Source organism: Halyomorpha halys, unplaced genomic scaffold (genome assembly GCF_000696795.3).
Source record: "Halyomorpha halys isolate HHAL.00 unplaced genomic scaffold, Hhal_1.1 Scaffold837.1, whole genome shotgun sequence".
In the NCBI taxonomy this organism is placed as follows: domain Eukaryota; kingdom Metazoa; phylum Arthropoda; class Insecta; order Hemiptera; family Pentatomidae; genus Halyomorpha; species Halyomorpha halys.
Window position 1 is genome coordinate 291,954 of NW_027104749.1, and position 22,479 is coordinate 314,432.

General features: G+C 29.1%; 1 protein-coding gene and 1 long non-coding RNA gene across 8 annotated transcripts in view; one reads left to right on the forward strand and one right to left on the reverse strand.

Annotated features, from left to right (window-relative positions):
• pan (pangolin) overlaps positions 1–22,479 on the forward strand; it is a 385,910-nt gene that overhangs the window by 33,609 nt on the left and 329,822 nt on the right. For all 7 annotated transcript variants that reach the window (XM_067044983.1, XM_067044988.1, XM_067044985.1 and 4 more), the window contains exon 3: positions 22,151–22,254. In XM_067044983.1, the coding sequence (XP_066901084.1) occupies positions 22,151–22,254 (104 nt within the window). The remainder of the gene's footprint in view (positions 1–22,150; positions 22,255–22,479) is intronic.
• On the reverse strand, positions 4,415–9,543 carry LOC106686556 (uncharacterized). The gene is made up of 3 exons (XR_001344033.2): positions 9,352–9,543; positions 8,891–9,193; positions 4,415–4,590 (listed from the first exon to the last, which is right to left on the reverse strand). It is a non-coding gene; the product is annotated as an uncharacterized lncRNA (long non-coding RNA).

Sequence of the window (22,479 nt, forward strand, 5' to 3'; positions counted from 1 at the left end):
CACACACACGCACACGCGCACACACGCGCGCGCGCGCACACACACACGCACACGCGCACACGCACACGCGCACACACACGCACACGCGCACACACACACATATATATTTATCTGTTTGTAAAATCATGAAATTTTATAATCCTTGTAGATTTCTTTAATTCAGGTTTTTTATATTATATTTTTCCCCAATTCAAGTTATAACGAAGAATATTAGAAAAATGTATCCATGAATATATTATAACTATAAAATTTTTACAGTTCATTTTGTCTTATTGAATTTGACAATTAGAATAAGAAATAATTAATTAATTATAATAGGGCAGTGAGAACATGATGCCATTTTTGCGCATTGTTTACATTTAGCAACATTTAAGAAACTGTATTTCAGTTTCACTATTAAATCTACCGAGGTCAGTACAATGACAACTTTTCGATAATTTGTTCTAGTTTAATAATGTATTGAATAGTATTGGTAGAAAAATTGCTTCTTCGTGGTGGAAATGAGCAAAATTGTGATATAAATATTGAGGAATTATTAAATATTTCATTTATTTCTTACCCTAAGAGAAGTAAAATTTTAGTAAGAAATGTTAGAATTTCTTTGAAATTTAATTTTGAAATTCTGTTTTATTCTCTTATGTTTAAGGTTATTGAACAATGCTATTCACTATTAATTAATTAGTTGTAAATATGTTAATTAAAATGTTGTTCGAAAACTCTGTATAAACTGTGTTCTGTATAAATAAATAATCATAAATAATAGTGAATAAGTGGTAGTTGTAATATGTATTATACTTAAATACCCATCCTAAATATGATATTTATGCTGTAGGTTTTTTGTAAGTGTTGAAAAATATATAAAATAAATAAATTCATGCTTGTATTCATAATAATTTCAATTAAATTTTTACACTAGAATACATTGTAAAAATGTATCAATTATCGTTATCCTAGCATTTTATCTTGGTGTTGAAAATTACATATTGCATATTACACAGACTTACGTAATTATAATATTCAATGTCGGAAACTATAATTTTCCTGACCAATGCCATAAAACATGACATTCGTGGTTCAGTTCCCTCGTATAGCGGATAAATTGCCCATTAAAAAAGGTCATTAAATACCCGGTTGTTGTCAATGGCCTCTCGATTTGATTATTGATATGAAAATTGTAGGTTGGAGCGTGGTGTGGCCTAAGCGTGAACAGATCCTGCGCCAGTGCTAAGCATACAATTAGAAGCGGTTGAGGTTAATCTTTTATTTTCTTCGGCATTGTGTTCCGTTACTTCATGTTCCCTCTTTACTACATTAGAATTTTCACCTGTATTATTAATTTTATTTTATCTATTTCAAATAATTTTAATTGATATTGTCAAATAATTAAAATGCGTTGTAAATTATCATAATTATTTTATACAAGCATGGTTAATCTTGAAAATTCCGATTTTTATCAGCCGGTAATTCAATTCTTTTTTCTTTAAATATATGGATCATAATATTTTTTGTCCTAATATTTATTCCATATAAGTTAAAAACAAATTACCAATATACATAGAATATTAATGAAAACCATAATTGTGTTTTGAAATTCGAAATAATTAAAAAAAGTGTAGCTTCTTGATAGATTTTAAAAACCTACTTTGTTGTTAATAGAGAGGGAGAGGTAGATAACATCTATATAAGTCATGTTAAATAATTAATTACATTAATAATTGTAATAATCATTATTTAATACAAAATTGCTTAGCTATAGAAAAACATTACAACACATTAGTGCTTGATTTATATTTATTTTAAACGTTTCAGAGATAAAGGGTCCTCATAAAAATTATGAAAAACAAAGTAATTAATTATTAATTAATAATCTATTGCATAGATATATAATTAAATAGATCATTTATTAAGTTGTTATAATTACCGATATAATTAATTTTCGATTTTATTATTATTTTTACGAGTACTCAATATCCCTGAAACGTCTGAGACAATTATAAATCAAGCACTGTTGTGTTTTAATATAATTAAGAAATTGTTTATTAATTAATAATTATTCTGGTCATATATTTTTTTCTTTATGCTTTATGTCGAAAATTTTAACAAAACTGATTGATTTTTTTATTATTATGTCCAGATGTTTCTGGGATACTGGTTCCTCTCCTATAATTTGCCAATATATTTTTAAATAAGTTCTTTAATTTTTTATTATCAATTAATGGCGTTTTTAATTATTCAATTGACAAAAATAATATATAGATATATATTTTGCATATGTACGTAATATTTTCAATCATTATGGATTAGTTACGAGTATATTGTATATATTTATGTTGAAAAAGTAGAAATAAATTTAATATATTATTGAAACAGTTGTATAAAATGTTATTTTAGAACAATATTATTAAATTATACATGCTCAAGAGAATGACCCAATTTTCTCAAACGTCCGGACCTAAATATGTTAATCAAGCACTATTGTGTTTTAATTTTTGAACTAAAAGCTGATTAAAAAATATTTAACAGGGAGGTCAGTTGATGAAATAAATTAATACGTACTTAATTTTAATTATAGTTGGCATTAGATGAAGTTATGAATATGATGGTAGGGGTGCTGTTAGAAGTGAAATATAATAGTCTTAAAATTTGATATTTTATTTGCAACCCGTTTCGACTGTAGGTGAATTTTACAATTTCTATAAGGTTGACAAGAACGAAATAATATAAATTGATTATTCTCGATTATATCATTAATGATTTTTAAATTATGAGAATTCAAAATAGGTAGATAACGTATCAAAATATCTCAAATACGTAAATATTGAGAATGAATAAGTTATCATAATTCTGAACCTCTACAATTACTGATGGTTTCCGGATTAATATTTTATTCAACAGGTGTAGAAGATATACTACTCTGAGATAAAGATAATGAGCTGTATAATTATCTTTTAATCACTTAATTGGTGATGAGAAAGGTCCTTTTTTTTTTAATATGTTCTTTCTTACTATTCGTGTTGTGTTGATTATTTATCATTTTACTGAATTCATTTTTTTCTGATGAATTATTTTTAAAATGTTTTTAATTACTCTGTGGGTTTTTTTTCTTACCTCCCACCTTCAGAACTATACGTTTACATATAGCATATAGAGATTCCTTACATTGCGTTTTGGTATCGTTTTTATCTCCTCTGGTATTTACCTCTGCTGATAGAACGGTAAACTATAGTTGGTAATTCCATTATGATTTTTATTTTATTTTTTTCTTGAAGCTTCGTGCAACCCCAGAGTGGGAATGTCTAGTTCATTCTCCCCGCCTAGGAATAATTATATAATATAATAAATTAATATAGTATGCTAAAAAGATATTATATATATATATATATATATATATAGATGATTGACCTTATGTGAATTTGAAAGAAATAGTCAGAGCTTCTACTTATCAATTTTATTAATTTATCAGTTTATTATTAATTTCTGTGTCTGTACTTGTATTTCTTTAGTTATTTAATAGGTTTATTTATATTTTTTTTTGTTTATTTATGTTTAGTAACTTCCTTACTAATTTATTGAGGAACGTGACAGCCGTGCGGGTTGGGGCGGGCGCAGGTCCCAGTACGTAGCTTTTAGGGGTTGGCAAAAGCGATAGAAACTAACGGTTTTTCTGATATAGTAGAATATTTTCCTAAGATTTTTTAGTCATTTAACTGACATTAAAGACTAACCGTATGTGGTAAAAGTATAAAAGTTCAAAATGTTCTTCTGTGCCTGAAACAACCTATTTTGGCTATTTTCTGACTTATATCTAAAACTTTTACCCCCTACTTTAATACTTAATCTTTGACTGCTAATAATTAATTTACCTCATTCTTGCAATATAGTTTTCCAATTTGTTGCATACCGCTCTATGGTGTATGTTTGTACTGTCTCCACGTGGTTTAGAGACTTGTGTGTATCGTTCTTCAATTGGTTTAGACCCTTTTGTGGTTGCTTAGAGAAAAATTGATTGCTTTGAGCTACTTCTCATGGTTAAATGAAGGATGGTACGAACATCGCGAAATTTTGACTGATATGTTCAAATAATTCTTTTGTCCTCTGCCTAAGCTTAAGCAATTTTCCCACCAGCATTTATAACTAGTAAGTAGGTTTTTTTTTTATAATAATTTGTTCCACTTCTATTTCCTTATTGAATTCCTTGTTCCCTTTGTATTCCATTTATTTGCCGGATTATGATGTTTCTTTCCCACATCTATATTTTTTCTTCTTTTCCTTTTACGTATTTTCTCGCTAATTCCTCGGTTTAAACGTAGGCATTTAACCGGGTATAAAACCGCAGTTCATGTGATATCTTGCAGAATAATCCAATTGGAAATAGAGTTGACCGAAGCAGGGTGTGCAAACACAAAGGCGGACAGGTAGCGAGTGTTTGCACCCACGTCACCCGCTGCCATGGGGCCCCCAGTTTTTACCCTCCTTTGAAGGTTGTTTACCCCCGGGATAGTTTGGTTTACTGCCTGTCATCTATGTTAACCTGCCATGGGTTCACGCTGCTACAAGTTCTCGGTAAATTCAGTCCCTGGAAGATGGACACTGTCAAAAAAAAATTATGAGATGTACTTGTTCGACAAGTAGGGTTATGTTTATATATACTTGGTAATAAATGCCATGAAACTAAAACGTTGCTATACATTTTGTAATATGCATATTTTTCATTGAATTTCTCACTTTTCAGTACTCATGTTTACTCTAAAAATTAGGGTTAAAACATGAAAAAATATGTTTTCCGATTTTATCCTATATGTTTAAAATTTTAAATCAACATTTTGTCTCAAAAATTAATTAAAAATTTTATAACATTAAATATTATCTGCCTAATATTTTGAATATTTTTTAGGTTAATATATTTTTTTTTTATTTATGATTTTTGTTGGCATAGTCTTTTATCCATAGGTCTTGCTAAACCTTATTATTATAGTTATAAAGGGTTATAACTCCATATAATTCCGATAACTCAGAAAATTCAATATCTCAAAAATTCGATAACCTGAAGTAAAATCGAGCTCAATTTACATTAGAATTATCGAGTTTTGGCTGTATCATATGTATCGATATTTTTGTCATAGTGTAAAACAAAATGTAAAATTTTTCAGATGAAACGGGCAAACTGAGACGTGTATGGGAATATTTTATTAAAACTGATGTATGTGAGTGTAGTATCAGCCTTGTACTATGTGTAGTGTAGGTCTTGTCTGAAATTAACACACGTGTTTTGAGTATTTAATTTCCAAATAAAATAATTTAGATCTTCATTTAATTCAATAAATTACTGAAATTGAGAGTATATTAATTTTTTTATAAACCTTTGTGTAAAATCTAACAAATAGATAAGTGCTTTTATGGTTATGTGGTAATAATTGATATCAAGAACAGTTTGTTGGATGGATAGATTTCACTTAGGATAAGGAGCAATATCTTAACTTTTTTGGGGGGGGGGTTGATTGAGTAATGTTTAATTCATATATTATGTTAATTTATATCGCTGATTTTTCTTTTAGGATTATTTTTTCAATAACCTAACACTTTGAATTTTTTTGAAGGAACATCCTAGTCGTACAAACTGGACCTCATGACATTCCGACTTAGTTTTCGATCGCGAATCTAACCTCCTTACCTTGGACCGATAGCCTAATCCACCGCCCCCGTTACTATAGCAACCCTTACTGAGGGGGTGTGGCTAGGGGTGTGTTTCTTTGACCACGCCCTCTTCACCACGTATTTGTATTAGTGGTCATCTGCGCTGACCAGTCTCGCCGTTTCCTTCCTTCGTGTTTCCCAATAGAGACGAAGGGAGGGCGGAAAAAGACCCTAAAGGGAAATACTGGAGTCGGAAAGAGAACGGGGCGTTATCCCTTTTAACTTCACCTCAAGCTAACAGTGGTTGATTTTTATAATAAAAAATAATAATTGGATAATTTTATAACTAAATCTTTGTTAAGGCAACCGTCCATATTAATATTATTATATTACAGATTTTTTTGTATATCTTTTAAATAAATATATAGATACTATAATAAAGTCAGGACGTTTGTGTCATTTTTGTGGATTATAACTCATAGTGCTCTATCCAATAATAACCAAAGTCCACCAAAAAACAAATGTTTTTGTTTCTGTATTCTAACAATAATATTACAATATTACTTCAAGTAGTGAATAAAATGGGTAATTTTAACAAAATTAATAACTGCTTTTCTTTTAAATTCCACTTTTCAATGTTGTTGTTTTATTTTTTTTTTTGCTATTTTTAAATGTACCGTTGATACTTAACAGTTTTTTCTGGCCTAATATGAAAGTATATTAAATCCATTTTGATTTTCAAGAAGGGCATGGGACGTTATTCTTCGGCTACATAGTTATTAAAGTTTGTATTTTATAAAGAATAGTATGTAAACTAATTATTACATTATTTTTGGCTATATTTGCCTTTTAAAATTAATTTTTCTTTGCTACTTATTCCGATGTTTTACATTTGGTAAACAAAATTAGGCAAAAAGAAAACCGATAAACAGTTCAGAAATAAAATTAAATATTGATCGTTTAGTTCTCTTATATTTATGTATAATTTTTTATTTCAGTTATTAGAACCTTTAATTTTTTTTATTTATAAACGTTTAACATCTATTAAATTTATAATTTAATTTCACGATTATTGACTGACTACTCTTCAGTGTATTCCGAATGAACATACTTCCTGGTAGGAAACACATGGCCCGGAGAGCAACACCCTGTGTTGCTGGCAGCCAATGGATGGTACTTGGTAGAACAACAAACTTCACTCACTATTTCTCAATTTAATTGTAGTGTCTATAAATTGGGTATAGAACCCTTCACATATCCCTTCTGTTAATATTCACAATCTATGTATTCATTTCATTAGATTACTGCTCTTTTTTATGAGTATTTGAGCTTTGTAATAAAAACGTATTGTTTAGCATAGTTTCTCGAACTAATAAAGAAGGTATTGTGTTGTGTTAAGATATTCTTTTTCTTCTAGGTTTTTTTTTCTTTTTCTTTTTAGTCTCTTTCTAATTTTCCCACCCTGAAAGGTTATTCCTCTCAAGTTGAGTTTAACCCGGACATACGGCCTAGAAGACCCGGTTTTTCTTAAAGGATTTTCAACCACTGTAATTTCCTCTTTCGTTTTGAACTGTCATCGAGTTCGATTCGGAAGTGCGCCTCTTGCATTCCAGTTCTTTCAACCCTTTCTTTCGGAAGACGTCAGTGCGTTCAAACAGTATTAAAAAAAACTTTTATATATATTTATTGCCTCTGAAAACATAAATATCTCTTCTGGTTATATACTCCTCTGCTTTAACAAATAGATTGAGTCTATATTAAAGGTTCTGGTGAAAGGTCCGGAAAAAGGGATTAGTTGGGCCCAATAAGCCTCTGGTACCTGGAGCCAAAGGAATTCCAAAAGGGTTTCCTTGGGGTCAGGGGTCGGGTGGTTGTCTGGAGGGATTGTCAAATTTAATTTCTCACATTATAAAAATAAATTCAACAGACTTAATATATATTTATATTTTATTTTGGTCATTAATATTGAACGCAGTTTACTTAGTTAATTAATTTTACTTATATTCCATTTAAATAGTATTTCTGTTAAAACATTTTATATTTTGTTGCACTATAAATATATTGATAACATCACAGTTTTTTTTTTATAAAATTATTTCCCTAACTAATCATTAAATCGTTAAAAACAACCGAATACAAATCGAGAAAATAAATTGTAGTAAGTTATAATATAATAAAAAAATAAATGTATTTAGCTTAATTCAGGTTTATTTCCAGACAGGCTCATATTGATTTTTCTTTTTATTAACGTATGTTATGAGAGTATCTATTATGGTCCGGCAATATATACATCTGTATCTAACAATGGAATTTTGGAATAAATTATTTTAAGTATACTTCTAACTTCAATATTAGATTACAAATTTATGTATTTTTTTAAGCGAATTATTATTAAATTATTTTTTTTCTTCATTTTATAAGGCATCGTTTGTTTTTATTAAAAAAAAAATTAAAATTATCTATTCGTTTTTTTTTTCTCATTAAATAAAGAAAAAATTAAAGGTGTAATTTTGGATGACAAATATATAAATTTTTAATTAAATATTTTTGTATAAATATATTATAATAATTTATTCTAAAACTATTAAATAGAGATGAACACTGAATGGTACTGGGCAGCGTCAGCTGCTTTTCCCATATACGTTATTAAAAAATGATCATGAGACTGAAGTAATTAACCTGAATAATTTATAATTAAGTTAAAATTAAAAACAATTTATCTACTACTAAATAAAACTTAAATAATATTCATTAATTAATTTTTTTATGTATACATGAAACCCTTCATAGATAGACTAAGTACAGTTTTGTTTATGATTGACTTTTTAGATAAAGACCATATATTTTTTTCTGCTTTCAGTTGAAAACAATTATTTATTACGTCTTTTAAATTCAATTATCCCCTGTTGATACATGATAATATATGTTAAATTTATATTTAAAAAAAATTATTTATACTAAAATTACTCGTATTGTTTTAAAGTAGATGTCCTTAATGATTAATGTATGACGTACAGATCAGGATGGTGGAGAAAATTAAAATAATAAAACACGGCAGAACCTCTTTTAACCGAACGGTAAAAATGAAATAAGAGAAAACATATTCCATAAAACAAAAAAAAATCCTAATTCCTGCATTTATTGTTCAAATCCGACTATAATTATTAAATATTTGAATTACGTCCGTTTTTGTTTCTTGTTTTCCTGGTCTGGCTCATTTGTTGTCAACTTGGAAAGTAATATAAAATATACTCACCTACAAATATTTTGTTGTGAGTTCATCGGAACGATTTCGAGTTTCATCTTTTCACTGTTTTAAAACAAATGTCCGACTCTAGCCTAGAGAATAAAAATAACACAAAAAAGCTTCATTTTCTGACAGTCAAGTGTCAATAAAATAAAATAAATAGAAAATTTATTCATCCGTGCTTGAGGCCTTTCATCGCCAGCTGGTTCCCCTTGTTTAGATTATCGCCATATGTTCTCTGTCCGTATCTTCATTTGTTTCTTTCTGGCACTGTCCCAATACTCTACAGGTGTTGTAATGTGCTTCTCTGCTCTGTAATAATTCAAAGGGTATTTAATAAATTTATTAGCCGAATAAGTAAGGTAAATTGTAATTGTTAACGTGAATTCCTAATTGGACGAAAAAGAAAAGAGAAAAAAATTAATGGGTCGATTCACTGACTTCCTAAAAAGATATAAATTTATTCTTACTTGACTATCATATTTTTCTCGTTTGAAGGTAAGTTTAGGATGAGATCTTATCGAAGCTGAAATCAATAAAAAATACAGTAAAATCTCACTTAAGGCTCATTTAAGGTTTACTATGAATTGAAAACACAATAAATAAATTCCTATAATATTAAAAAAAATAAATGAATCTTAGAAGAATTATTAAAAACTAAAACGTCGTTTGTACACTTAATTGAAATCATATGTTTGAATTTATTATTATTATTTTAGCCTATTGTCTAACGTTCTAACCTTCCAGTTAATTATAAAATTATTGGAGAAGTTTGTCGGGGGGTGCGGTCAGCAAAGAACAACATAAATAATCAGAACCATATTTATTTATTTTATGCCGACGTAACCCCCGACAAACTTCCCCAATCATTAATCTACGGTCAACTATCTACACCTCATTAATTATAAAATTCTCATTTACATGACTTCTATAAGGCCTATTTGTACTTTAGTACTTGGATTCCTCTCGTATCCAAGTCCTCAATCCTCCTTACTTTAGCATAAATAAAATGATCCACAATAACATCAATGTTCCTTATGTTGCTAATTCGGCCAGAACATGATATCAATCCTTCCACGACAAACTCTCTTACCAACCAAACTCATTTTTTCTAACCTTGCCTCTCCTTCAATTCCTTATAATCCTTCTTAGTGTCTGAAAAGAAGATCAGGGTTTCCACAAGTATGTATCATACCACTGTTATATAACTCATATCACATTTATTGGTTGTATATTTCCATAAATAAAAATATTATTTGAATTTAGTCTGTTAGTTGGTCTATAAATTCAAAATAATCCTTTTAGGGTATATTTGTTTGTATATAAAACCAGATTATTCAGAAAAAAAAATATTGAAATATTATTTTGTTAAAAAAAATAAAAATCTGAGGGTAAGAGAAAAATTAAATACTAAAACGAAGAACTTATTTAAGTGAAATTTTATTACAATTGAAATAAATTTATTATTGTTTTGACTCTCTTCCTCGGAGATGTTAGCAAAAATTGACACAGAACAACTAATTGTCTTATGCGTTACTATGTTAAAGATTATTTTAGTTTTGTTGGCGATATAGAAAGTACAGCCTGAAAATTTTTGGATTATTTCAATGTGATAGCAAAAATAGATTTACTCCGTAGATCTGTGTTATCTTCCTGATAACACGTATTAAAATTTTGCTTGCTATTCAAGCCAGTCACTAGGCGAAATGCTATTAACATTGCTATTTCTTACAATAATGTTGATAATAACTGACTTCTTTCACTAGTGGGTGGCATTTCGCTATTGGCCTGTGTAAACAGTGAGCATCAAAATCTTAGTAACAATAGTGATATTAATATCTTTTTAAATAACCATAGACATATCTTAAAACCTATACTTATTACGTCTTAAAGAATTAAATATTTTTGTTGCATTTTTCCTGAAATTAACTTATTTTTGCACTGCATCAATCAGTGTTCATTGGTAGTGTATGAGGTGGCACCATATCTCAGTAAGCCATGTAACATTTGTTTCGGGGTTTCGGAGATGCCTTACACGTTTTCCTACTCCCAGTACATGTGGTCGCCTCCGCTGTTCCCTTTCGGTTTATTTGATCTGAAATTCATATATGTAGTGTTGTTTTTGAGGTTAAACTTCTTTACTAATTTTCTACAACTCAAGAAAAAATGTATATGCGGCAGTAAATTGATTTCGTGACAAAAGATGAAATGAAACGGAAGTAGCGTGAAAGGGGGGAGAGGTAAGCTGGTAAATTTTATCAGGAAGAAAGTAGGAACTTATGGAAGCTTTCCGTAATTCCGGAAATGCCACGTTGGTTAAGCAGTGCAGTCCGTGATTTAGTGAGCTCCTGTTAATTTATTCTCTCCTGATAAAATTAAAGAAAAAAAATTCCTGGTAGAATAAACTTAGAAGATGGCTGATCTACTATAACTATTGTGGAACTTAATATTTTATACCTTAGGCTATGATCATTATGAATACATTATTTCATTTCCTGAGTTTTCACTTCTGTCACAATTTTTTGTTTTCAGAGAAATACGATAAAAATATGAATGACTTTCCGTCTAAATTAAGTAATGTCCTTTTTTAATGTTTTGCACACTTCTTGTAGCTCCTCCAAATTGAGTGTGGAAATTTTGTATGTGAATAGAGTTGGTGTTACAGAAATTTCATTTCTCATCTTTTCTCTTTCCTACGCTTTTTAATTATTAATAAGACAATTAAGTCACTTTTCTTGTTTTCCAAACATAAGCGAGAGGAAAACAAGAAATTACATATATCCTATAAATACTACATCTTTATCAGTATTAATGCAGTTGGACCTCAAAACTTTATTTCCATGTTTATTATACTATTAAATCATATTCCCAAAGCTGAAGATTTTATTAATTTGACTCCCTTAAAAATCTTGAGTTAAATTAATATTGGAGTCTTTTCATTTAGTACTTCCAGTACTACGTACGGTACGGATTTATTGGTACTACCGCTTAGGCGACGATATGTTAATCCCGAGGTTCATATGCGAACCTAATTACGAATTTTGTTGAGGTAATGCTTTATTATCATTGGAATTTGTTTAATTTATTACCTCAAGAATGAATGTTCATTCGCCTCCGTTGAGTGTTGTTGAGCTAGACTGGTGTTTACTAGTTGATATTAAAGCGTGAGGTGTGATGGATGTTGTGGACCCTACAGGTGGGTTAGGTTGGCTGAGGCACAATGCACTCCCAAACGAAGCTTTGTTATGTCCTCTTCTATTCAGTCTTCTCAAGGAGTTTTAGTTTTTATTTATTCGTTTTGTGCTTATTATTTCTCCTCTTTATGCCTCCTTATCTTCCGGCGTTGAACGACAGATATTGAAAATGGAATAGAAAAACATTAACCTGGCTTTAGTAGTTCAATGTCACTTCTTTTCGACTTCAATAATTAGTTCCACTAATTTTTTTTATCATATCTTATTTATTTAACTTTGACTAAGAGTAAATATTATATGTATATAGATAGTATTTTACTTCAGTTTTTATTTTCAATAAAAAAAATTAACATTGTACTAGCAAAATTGTCGAGAGCTAGGTTATAACTGGTTACTAGAAGTTTCTAATTTTTTATTTATTAAATAATTTGATTTGATTGTGTTTTTAATGATTCATCTACGAACAAGCCTTTAATTTCATACCTGACGAAGATTTTGTTATTCGTAGAGTTCCGTGTTTATTTAATAAAAAATGACTGAACATTTTACTGACCCCACAGATGTTTATTTTAATTTCAATAAATTTTTTGAGTTTAAAAACTACCAAAAATTGAATATATTTTATTCTATATTTTCTTTTTTGTTTTACGTTTTGGGGCTATTGTCCCATATTCATGTACTTTAATAAACCTCATTTCGTCAAACTTTTAATTTCGCTAATGTAATCATGTCACCTACTTAAAAGAAATTCCAGAATGTTTATTTTGGTATATTTGTTCATACCTGCTCTGATGAAGACTTTAGGGGTCGAGGCATGGCAATCAATTAATATTTGAAAACTATCTTAGTTTTTCTCAACTATTTATTATTAAGCTGTTAATTTTTCTATCTATGTTAATTTTTAGTATATGTTAAACGGTTAAAATATTTGTTATATTTTATTCCAACAAAAATAATGTTGTAGTTCACGTTATATTTTGAAAACTTGCTAAACTTGTAATAGTTCCGTGATACTTTTTCATTGTACGTTAAGCAATATATACTTCAATAGCCTGTTGTTAACACATATATCAAAAAAATTAGGTGACTTAGTACTTGATTGTAAATTCATAGTTTCGGATTTTCGAACTGCTAGTCGATTCTATTATAGGTAAATAAAACCCTGTTTCTCGCTTATGACATGGATAATTCCCAGACAGCATATCGAACGGTTTCTAGACACAGCTAAACTCTAGCTCGACTTCAGTAGTCACGAGTCGACGCGGAGGTATTTCGCTTCCAGTCAATCTTCACTTACTAATAGCGTCATTAAAATTTTATCGCCGCCATTAAATTTATACATACTTTATTGCTTTTGCCGGGGACGTGCAAATGTACAAAACGGCCCTTTATAATATGTAATTTACTTAATCGCTAGCGCGATGATGGGATCTTGAGCTTTTTTGTTTTGTTTTAATTCTTTTTTCATACTCCGAAGGTTGTTGTTAGAGATTATAATTCTAATATATGTAAACAACGCCGCATCTAGACAAGGACCATCTCCCCGTGAAAATATTTATTGTTGCGTTAAATGGACAATTTATGCTGTTATTTACGAGGCGGTGGGGTTTACATTATCAAGGAGGCCGAGACAATGGGTTGGCAGCCCTGGCCTAATGGCGCCTAATTGCGGTTTGCGGGGCTCGCCTGTGTCCGATCCTTTAATTATTGTATTAATTAGATTAGCGTCGCTCAATTGTTTTCTTTATTATTTAATTACATGGTCATTGTGTTTTTCGTCAATTATTTTACTTGTAAACACAACTGTCTCGGCTCGTCACCTGTTGTTCCGTTATTAAAGCAAATTACCTTATGTTTCATAATGCTGGAACTAATTTTAACATTGCTGGTTAGCTAGGCTAATTCATGTTTATACGGTTTGCTCTTTTAAAATAATAATTTATAAAAATCTCGATCTACTTACATCTAGATTTTATTTATTAGTGATTTCTTCTTTTTTTCCACCTCAAAATTTAGTATGAATCTAAACATTAGTAAATTTAAGAAAACAATACTTCTAGATGGAAGTTTTGAGATATTAGAAATTCATAATTCTGAGACATAAAGTGTTGGGCGTCTGCTGTTTATTTTCACTAGGAACAGGAAAACTGTGAAACTAACTTTATAATAAAACTGTGTTGATTTTAACTCGTAACACCGTATTTATTTATTCATTAGATTTTGTTAACTAGACAAAAGAAAATAGTTCTAAAATGTTTTTCCTCGTGATCTTTTTTTAAGGAACGTATTTAGTTTTTAAAATAACAAATAATTTTATTAGTCTTTTATCATCTCCCGTTACCTAAAGTCTGATTGGTCTATTTTAACTTTAAAATAATTGGATTAAAATTGCATTCACTATTTATATTTACTATTATATTGTTTAAAAAAAAATTACAAAATAATTGGTAAGTGGCTGAACAATTACTGGATGTCATTATTTGAATTGTTTTTTTAACACCACTGTTATTTTTTAGAAATATAGTAAAAGCCAGCTGGACTCGATTGAAAAAAGATAAATTAATTAATTAATGTTGTGAGAAAACACTGATTCGATAAAAAAACCAAAAAAAAAAAAAAAAACCTTGTTTTAGTAACTAAATACATAAACATATTAAGTTAGTACGCTTAAATTAAATCATCTATATACAAATTTCAATATTTTAAATTGGTTTAATAAATTCAACTCATAATATATTAATATACATATCTCCTATATATTTAATTATGTTCTGTATTTTTATTTTTACCTAAACTAAGTATGAGTTGAACTATTATTTGAGTTTTTATTTTATACACTTCGAATTAACTGGCGCTCCCGCTTAATCGGCTATTACTCGTTCCTTCAGAAGATATTACCATGTTTTTTGACTCACTAGTCGTTACATTTATTTATTATATTGTACTATTCAACTGTAAATTTTAATAAAAAAAAAACTTTTTATTCATGACGTGCTGATGAACTATTTATTTATTTTTAATAATTTAAATTTAAATCTGTATAACTTGAGAGAGTTATTTTTATTATCTGTACTTAAAATTGTTTTCATCCCCCTCCCTCGTTCAGGTTGTTTTTTCGATCATTAAAATTGTGAAAATCCTTCTTGCAAAACAGGTTTTTCCAGTTTTTAATCATGTTACAAAATATTTTGCTCTGACTTGAGGCGATAATGCAGGCAGTGAGGTTAAGAGTCAGCCCAATGAGACGGAATGCCATCACTATCAAATCCTGATGTTTTACATAGATAATCTAGTTCGCATTCTTTCTTCCTTGGAACGGGATACACAGCAAGAGGCATTAATGCTCTCCATTGGGTGTCGTAAAGCAAATATTTGAGATGTGTTGGTATTTTTTTTTATTGTTTCCTTATCTGTTGTTCTAAGTATGTTTGGAATTTTTCTCTATATTTATGTCTTTGCTTAAAACTATTTATTGTGAATTTGATATCAGTTTTTAGTAAATCTATGTTAATTTTGGTGTTCGTATAATCATGCCCTACAGCTATAAAGTTTCAAAGCATCGCCTCGGTGTCGCTGTTTTACTATTGACTAGTCCTCAAGCTCCTGAAATATACATATACCAATCATGTTTTATATACCGAACTACAAGAAATTGAGTATTTTCTCTTTTCAATTAAGTATTATTAGCCAAGCCAAGTATTTAGATCAAATTATGAAAATATTAAATAAAATTCATTCTTTACCAATTATGATAAAATTAAGAAATCAAAAAACTTAGCCTTGAAATCTCTTAATGAGGCCTAAGGATGGAAAATCCAAACTTTTTTAAGGGATCGGAAAATTTTTTTTTCCAGTGGTACGACGAACCAATCACATTTCCCCATTTCTTATGAAATTTTTGAATATGAATTAAAATACTATATATGAAAAGATTAAGGTTAAAACAAAATAATTCTAGTAAATAATTTTTAGTAAAGTACTGTGATATCTTCTTTAGATGATATGGAATAGGTATTTAGTTCCGCTTAATTTGTAATGCTAAAGTTTTGGCTCAAAAGATCTTCAATTTCTCTTCTTTTTTTTTTTTTAATTACTACATTTTCTTAGTACCAAAAATTAAGCCACAAAAATTATTAGCCAAATATAATAATTGCAAACAAATAAATTATAAAACTTTAATTTTATATTTTAAAAATAGAAATAAAGTGATATTCAGAATCTTGGGACCTGTAGTATTATTTCATTGTTTAACGTTTGCCGTGCCCTAAATCCTATTTCCCTTATATCTATATGTATATCATCCTATATCACATTAATAACTATTATGTAGGTAACTGTAATTTTTAATTGTATCATTCCATTTTTATTCAGGATTAACTGTAGCAACATTAATTGCTCCCTGAAATTAACAACTTTTCTTATTTTGTTACTTGATATGGTTTTAGCGATGGAGTTGTATGAATCTTGTATCCAATAATATAATTTGAATATTTTTATTTTTGATTGGTATTCGTTACGAGTGGGAAAAAATGCGCATATTTAAACGCATTCGAAAAATTTAATATAGATTGAAAATTATTGATCGTATATCACACTGGATCAGGGCATTAGATAAGTTTTCAGAAACAAAAAATAAATAAGGGAAATGTACCCAACCAACCATTTTCTATTAAAAGGAAGTACCACAGCCTTACAAATCGCCATCAACTAGAACCCGAGGGTCGTGAACTCTCGCGTTCTAAATCCGTCCGGAGCGGGGGACCGAATTCTAAAAATTGTCATTGTAGCCGTTGTTAAAATTCTTGGCAAAGCCTCTTGACAAAGCGTTCCCAACTAGAGCCCCTGTTAATTATAAAAGGAGAAATGTTTTATGGTTCCGTGAGATTCACTAACTCCCTCTGTTTTTCCGAACGCTCATCAGTAGGATAGGATTAGACAAGTCGTAAAGTGGTCTGCTATCGTAAATTGTGAAGACTTGTTGCTCTGTCTTAGCGTCCCATCTGCTGGTAATTTCTTACCCAATTTGAGCTCCGACTTCCAAAAAACTACTTCGGGCAAGTTGAGTCATCTGATTCTGACAGATACGGCATAAGGATCTGAAGAAGGTTAATGACTAAAAAACCAAAATTTTTAAGAGGATCAACTTTAAGTGCAACTCTAGAAAAATTTAAATAAATTATAATTAACATCCTTCAGTAAATCTTTTTGAAATTATTTTATTAGTGAAAACAGACATCAGACAAATTTTTTGACTAGAGGTTCCAGATTTTTTATTCTGTCCTATTTTTTTTTTTTTAATTTGATATTTATAATTTTTATTTTAAAACTTGTACATATGTAGATGAACATTAATTGCACTTTTTTGTTGTCATTCTAACAAAAATATATAAACAAGTTGAATCTTTATATTATGAATCAGAGATTTATTTTTAACTATATCGTAAAATTATTTTATGCTCGCTTAGAATATATAACATTATTATGTCCTGTATTAATCAAAGTGTAATTAGTTTTTGATATAATGAAGTAAAATGCTGTTCCACCTGATGTATCTTCGATATTCAGCTTCCCTTGAATACTGGTCGAGTAATCCATTTAAAAATCCAGCGGCTGTGGCAATCAGCGTTGAAGTCGCAGTTCCTCTCTGCTTGTTTATTTTAGAATTTTCTGTCCAATATCTGCTTTTTCGGTTAAAACAAAACCTCTCCAACCTTTTTTTTTTTTTATTTTTACATGCCTATTGGAAAAATTCAATTCAGTATACAAGAACTTTGGTGTTACCAGTTTTTTGGACGGTAAGCAGGAAGGTTGGAATTCTTAGTTATTTTTAAATTAAATTTATTCTATTATAATCTGTAATCCATTAGGTAAAACGTTTTATGTATTACTTTGTACAGTTCATCTTCGGGACACCAATGGACGCCTTTATCTCCCCATTTTATGAAGTATTATGCTAGTATTTCGTGACATCCTTCCCTCTGTCTAGTCATCCAATCCCGCCTTACATCTCCCATTTCCTTGCATTTCCATCCTCTGTTGATTCCCTTATAACTCAATCTCGGTCTAGAAAATTGTAAACCCTAGCTTTCCACGGATCTTTCCTTATTGGATCCTTCTCCTTATGGAATTCCATTCGTACTTACATCCATCATTCCGATATCCATCTCACCTTCAAATCCCATATATTCCATCCCGTCCTTTTCTTCCATTTTCATTTTAATAAGAATTATAATTTACGTTCATTACTTGCAATTTACATTTATAAAATTGTTTTCAATTTATCGATATCAGAAGTTAGTTCGGTTCTGTTTAAAAGTTACTTTATTTATGATTTATTTTAATTTCAATAATTTTTTTTTTAATTACGTGTTCTTTTTTTCTTCTATATCTTAATCTAAGAATCTTTATTGTTTTTTTATTAGTTTAACGGCCAACTTAGGGCAGGAAATACGGGATCTAAGAAACTATAGCCCATTTATTATTCCTGTTATATTATTAGAAATAGAATAAATAAAGAGTTTATTTCTTTAATTACTTTTTTTTTTTTTTTTTTAGTGATGTAACCTTTATTAAATTTATGTAAAGTAACAATTTTCTATGTCCTTTTAACTGGAGTGATCTTGGAGTGTTAAATTTGAGTGTTTTGGGAAGTGGGGAATGAAAATTTTTTTTTCAGTGTTTTGATGGTATCATTTCTTCAAGTTTAATCCATCGTTATTTTTTTTATCGCCGACGGAATAATATTACTCTCAGGACAGACCCATACAAGCAGTCGTGCTTCGCATGTTAGCTTTTGAATACAAGAGACCTCGTCGAGACTCAACCGTCGGTGTTGTTGAAGGGGAACAGTAGTGACAAATAGAAGACTATGTAGAGGCTTTGCTCCTTCAGACAATGAGGGACAGAAATACTTGGTAATGGAGGGCGTGAAGTCTCCAAGCTCTCAAAGATTTTATAGCCCGCGTCGCGTTAGTGTCGTTTCGCTCGTTACCTAGTTGTCTCGCGCACCGTGTTTGTGTCCGACTATGGGAAGCTCTTCCAACTAAGTTTTTCTATCTACAAGTTTTCCGATTTTTGTACGGTTAATATAAACAATATTAATATATAAAAGTCTGGCTTCGAGCGTTAAATATAGTGCGATTTATTAGTATTGTATCCTTGAGGATTGTCTAAAATCATTTCCCACCATTCTTATAGGGACGTCGTTACGGCGGAGGTAAGGGAGATGTCACCCTCTTCCTCCCGCTCTCCCAATGATTTGAAATTAGGGACTTCAAGTTGCGAAAATTGTGGCACGCTCATCACAGATGTTATTCTCAAAATTGGTTCTTAACACTATTTAGAGAGATCATTTTAACAAAAAAAAGTTTAGAAAAGGGACGAATATGCAGCCATTTTGAAACAATCATTTTTGTCTTCACTCTTTTTTTTTAATAAGAAGTAAAAGTTAAACCAATTACAATAACAATAAGAAAAAATAATTTCTAACAATATTTAACTTTTATGGGATATAAGAAACCAATTAAAAAAAAATACTATAGCTTATTTTCAAAATAAGGAAACAAAATACAGTGGCTACAGAGAGTTTTTGTATATCATATTTCTGCTGCAAAATGCCTATAATTACATTTAAAAAAATCTATAGATTTTTTAGTTGATCTAGGATGTTGTCTCCTTATTATTTAAGTCTGGGTTGGCTTCAACTTAATATTTTGAATATTTTTTGGTTTCACGAAATATTATAGTCTATACTGGATAGCACAATATTAGGAATATGGATACGTCTACATATTTTTTTTAATAAATGAAGGAACATACAAGTGAGGGGGTTAAACTTATTGGAGAACAGTTTAAAACCGACACATAATAAAGGATTTTAGTTATTAAGTTTACTTCATGTTGGTTTATTGACGCATGAACTCAGAAAGTATAAAAAAGTCTTTTTAACCTTTCAGAGGTGAATTCATTTTTAATATGTTTGGGGAAACTTTCTAGAAATCCTTGAAATTTAAATAAAAGCGTGCTTTTGAAGGACACAAGTTGATAAATTCCTTTCTATGTGACTTAAGATGAATATTCGAATATGCAATAAATAATATGGAACCAGTTTCTCTGTTTATATTTTTCTTTATTGTTGTATGCATAAGTGATTTAAGCAAATAGTTCGTTTATTTAGATACGTGTATTAGCTTAAATGATACGATTGTGGAAAAGTTTTTATATTTTAATTTTTTTTATCTAACAATTGAAATATAATAGGATTAATAACTACTTACCTTTTTTTTGTTTATATTTTTCTTTATATTTTCACCAGTCTTCTAAGAGATGGAAGGTCTTTTTTTTTAAAAGTATGTTCTTTCATATTTGTTATTCTCTCATAAATGTGTTATAAAAATATTAATTTCATTTATCTTTATATGTTACCATATTAATTATAGTATATTTTGTCTCATACAATATACATAAAAAGTGTTTAAAATCCACATAAATATTAAATCTTATCACAAAATTATAAGTAAAAACAACAAAACAACTTTTTATAAAATCATTTATAACAACCAAAGCTTCAAGAAAAACTATTAATACTTAATTTTTTTTTTAGTTTCAAACATGTTAGTTAAAACTGAAGCTTAATATATAATCATACCTCCTTAAATACCCAAATGAACTTAAACCTCACTGCTATGCGGCTAAAAAGACCTGAAAAAAATTATTTTCAATAAAAATATTGTGAATGGTTACCTAGGATGTTTTAAAAAATTAAATATCGTCTTATACTTACCATGAAATTACTTTAGATTTGAAATGTGGCATTTGGGTTAACGTACTTTATAAATTTTGGGAAATAAATACTTTTTTTTTTTTTAATTAAGTTGAATGATCACTAACACTGGGGTGAGATCGTGCCAACCAAAAAAATTATTTCTACCCTGAATCACTTTAATTCCGTTCTTCGCAATCTAAATTTAAAATGTGTATCTATCTTCCTACTCTAAATTATTCGGAATATTTTGGTAAATGAAGAAATGATATGAATATCCCCGTGAAATATGGAGCCATGTCTCCTCATTTCATGGTACATATTTGTTTTTGAATCTTTTAAATGTTTTAGTCAAAAATTAAAGATAATCAAGTTTAATTATAGAACAAAAAATACTATAGATAATTAATTTATTTTGTTTATATGATATAAAATCAGATTACAAATTGGCTTAAGGGGACTTCATCGTTTTAAATATGTGAAGCGTTGACAGCAGATGCAACAGTAACATTTTTTTTATTTTATTCAAAATCTCCTCTTCTCCTCCTTCCCATACCTATCTTCAGGAAATTAATTAAATCATCACTAATGGACTTTCAAGGTTTCTTCATAACTGTCAGCTTTTTGGGTCTTGTATCTTCCTAAGTGGCTAATTTAGCTACCGGATGAATGGGCTTAGATAAAGTCATGTTAAGGACCCAGTAACTTTACATGGGGTTCTTCTTTAGTTATTTTTCTCTATCTTAATAGTTATTTATTATGAATTTTCCTATATTTATTAATTTACTTGTTTCTGTATGCTACTAAGCATGGGTATTCATAAATTCCTAGAATATCTCATAATAATCATAATATATTAAAAATACTTAAAATTCTGAACTTACATAATAATTTAAAATGTCATATTATATAAAAAACTTTTAACAAAGGATGGCGGTAGTGATTTAATTAAATTTATACTCTATTTGTTTACGGTTTTCTGTCGTAACAAATAATGAGTTATCAAAATTGAAAAAAATATAATAAATAAAAATAATTGATTTTATAGATTTTACTGTTGAAATTTCACTTTTTGGTGTGACGTTAATGAACTAGTATTTTTAATTTATTATTTGCAATAATCTTATTAATTTGAGTTTAATTATTTCTGATATTTCTTAACTGACTATGCATAACCTGTAATACAAACTTTTTTTTGTCAGTATCTCCTTATAATTAATTTCTTCTGCCTTGTAATATTTTATTTTAATTTATATACTTATGAACCAATTTATTATTGTATAATATATTAATTATTTATTATTATTATTACAGGAAAGTCTGACCCGACGCCACACAGTTCTGCTTTCAACATGGGATACTTAGTTTCTCCTTATCCCTATCATAATGGGACGACGCCTTCAATCCCGGTTTCTATGGTGAGTAAATTTAATATAAATAATATTCAATTTAAATAATGTGATTGGATTTTTTTTTTTAAATTATATGTATATAATCAACAATTTTTCATAATATAAATGACAAATAAGAGGATACATGAGTATGGGGTAAATCCCGAAACGTACAAAATATAGAATAATAATATGTTCTAATTAGAAGATTTTTCACCTCAGCATATTAACAAATTAATAAAAATAATTTAA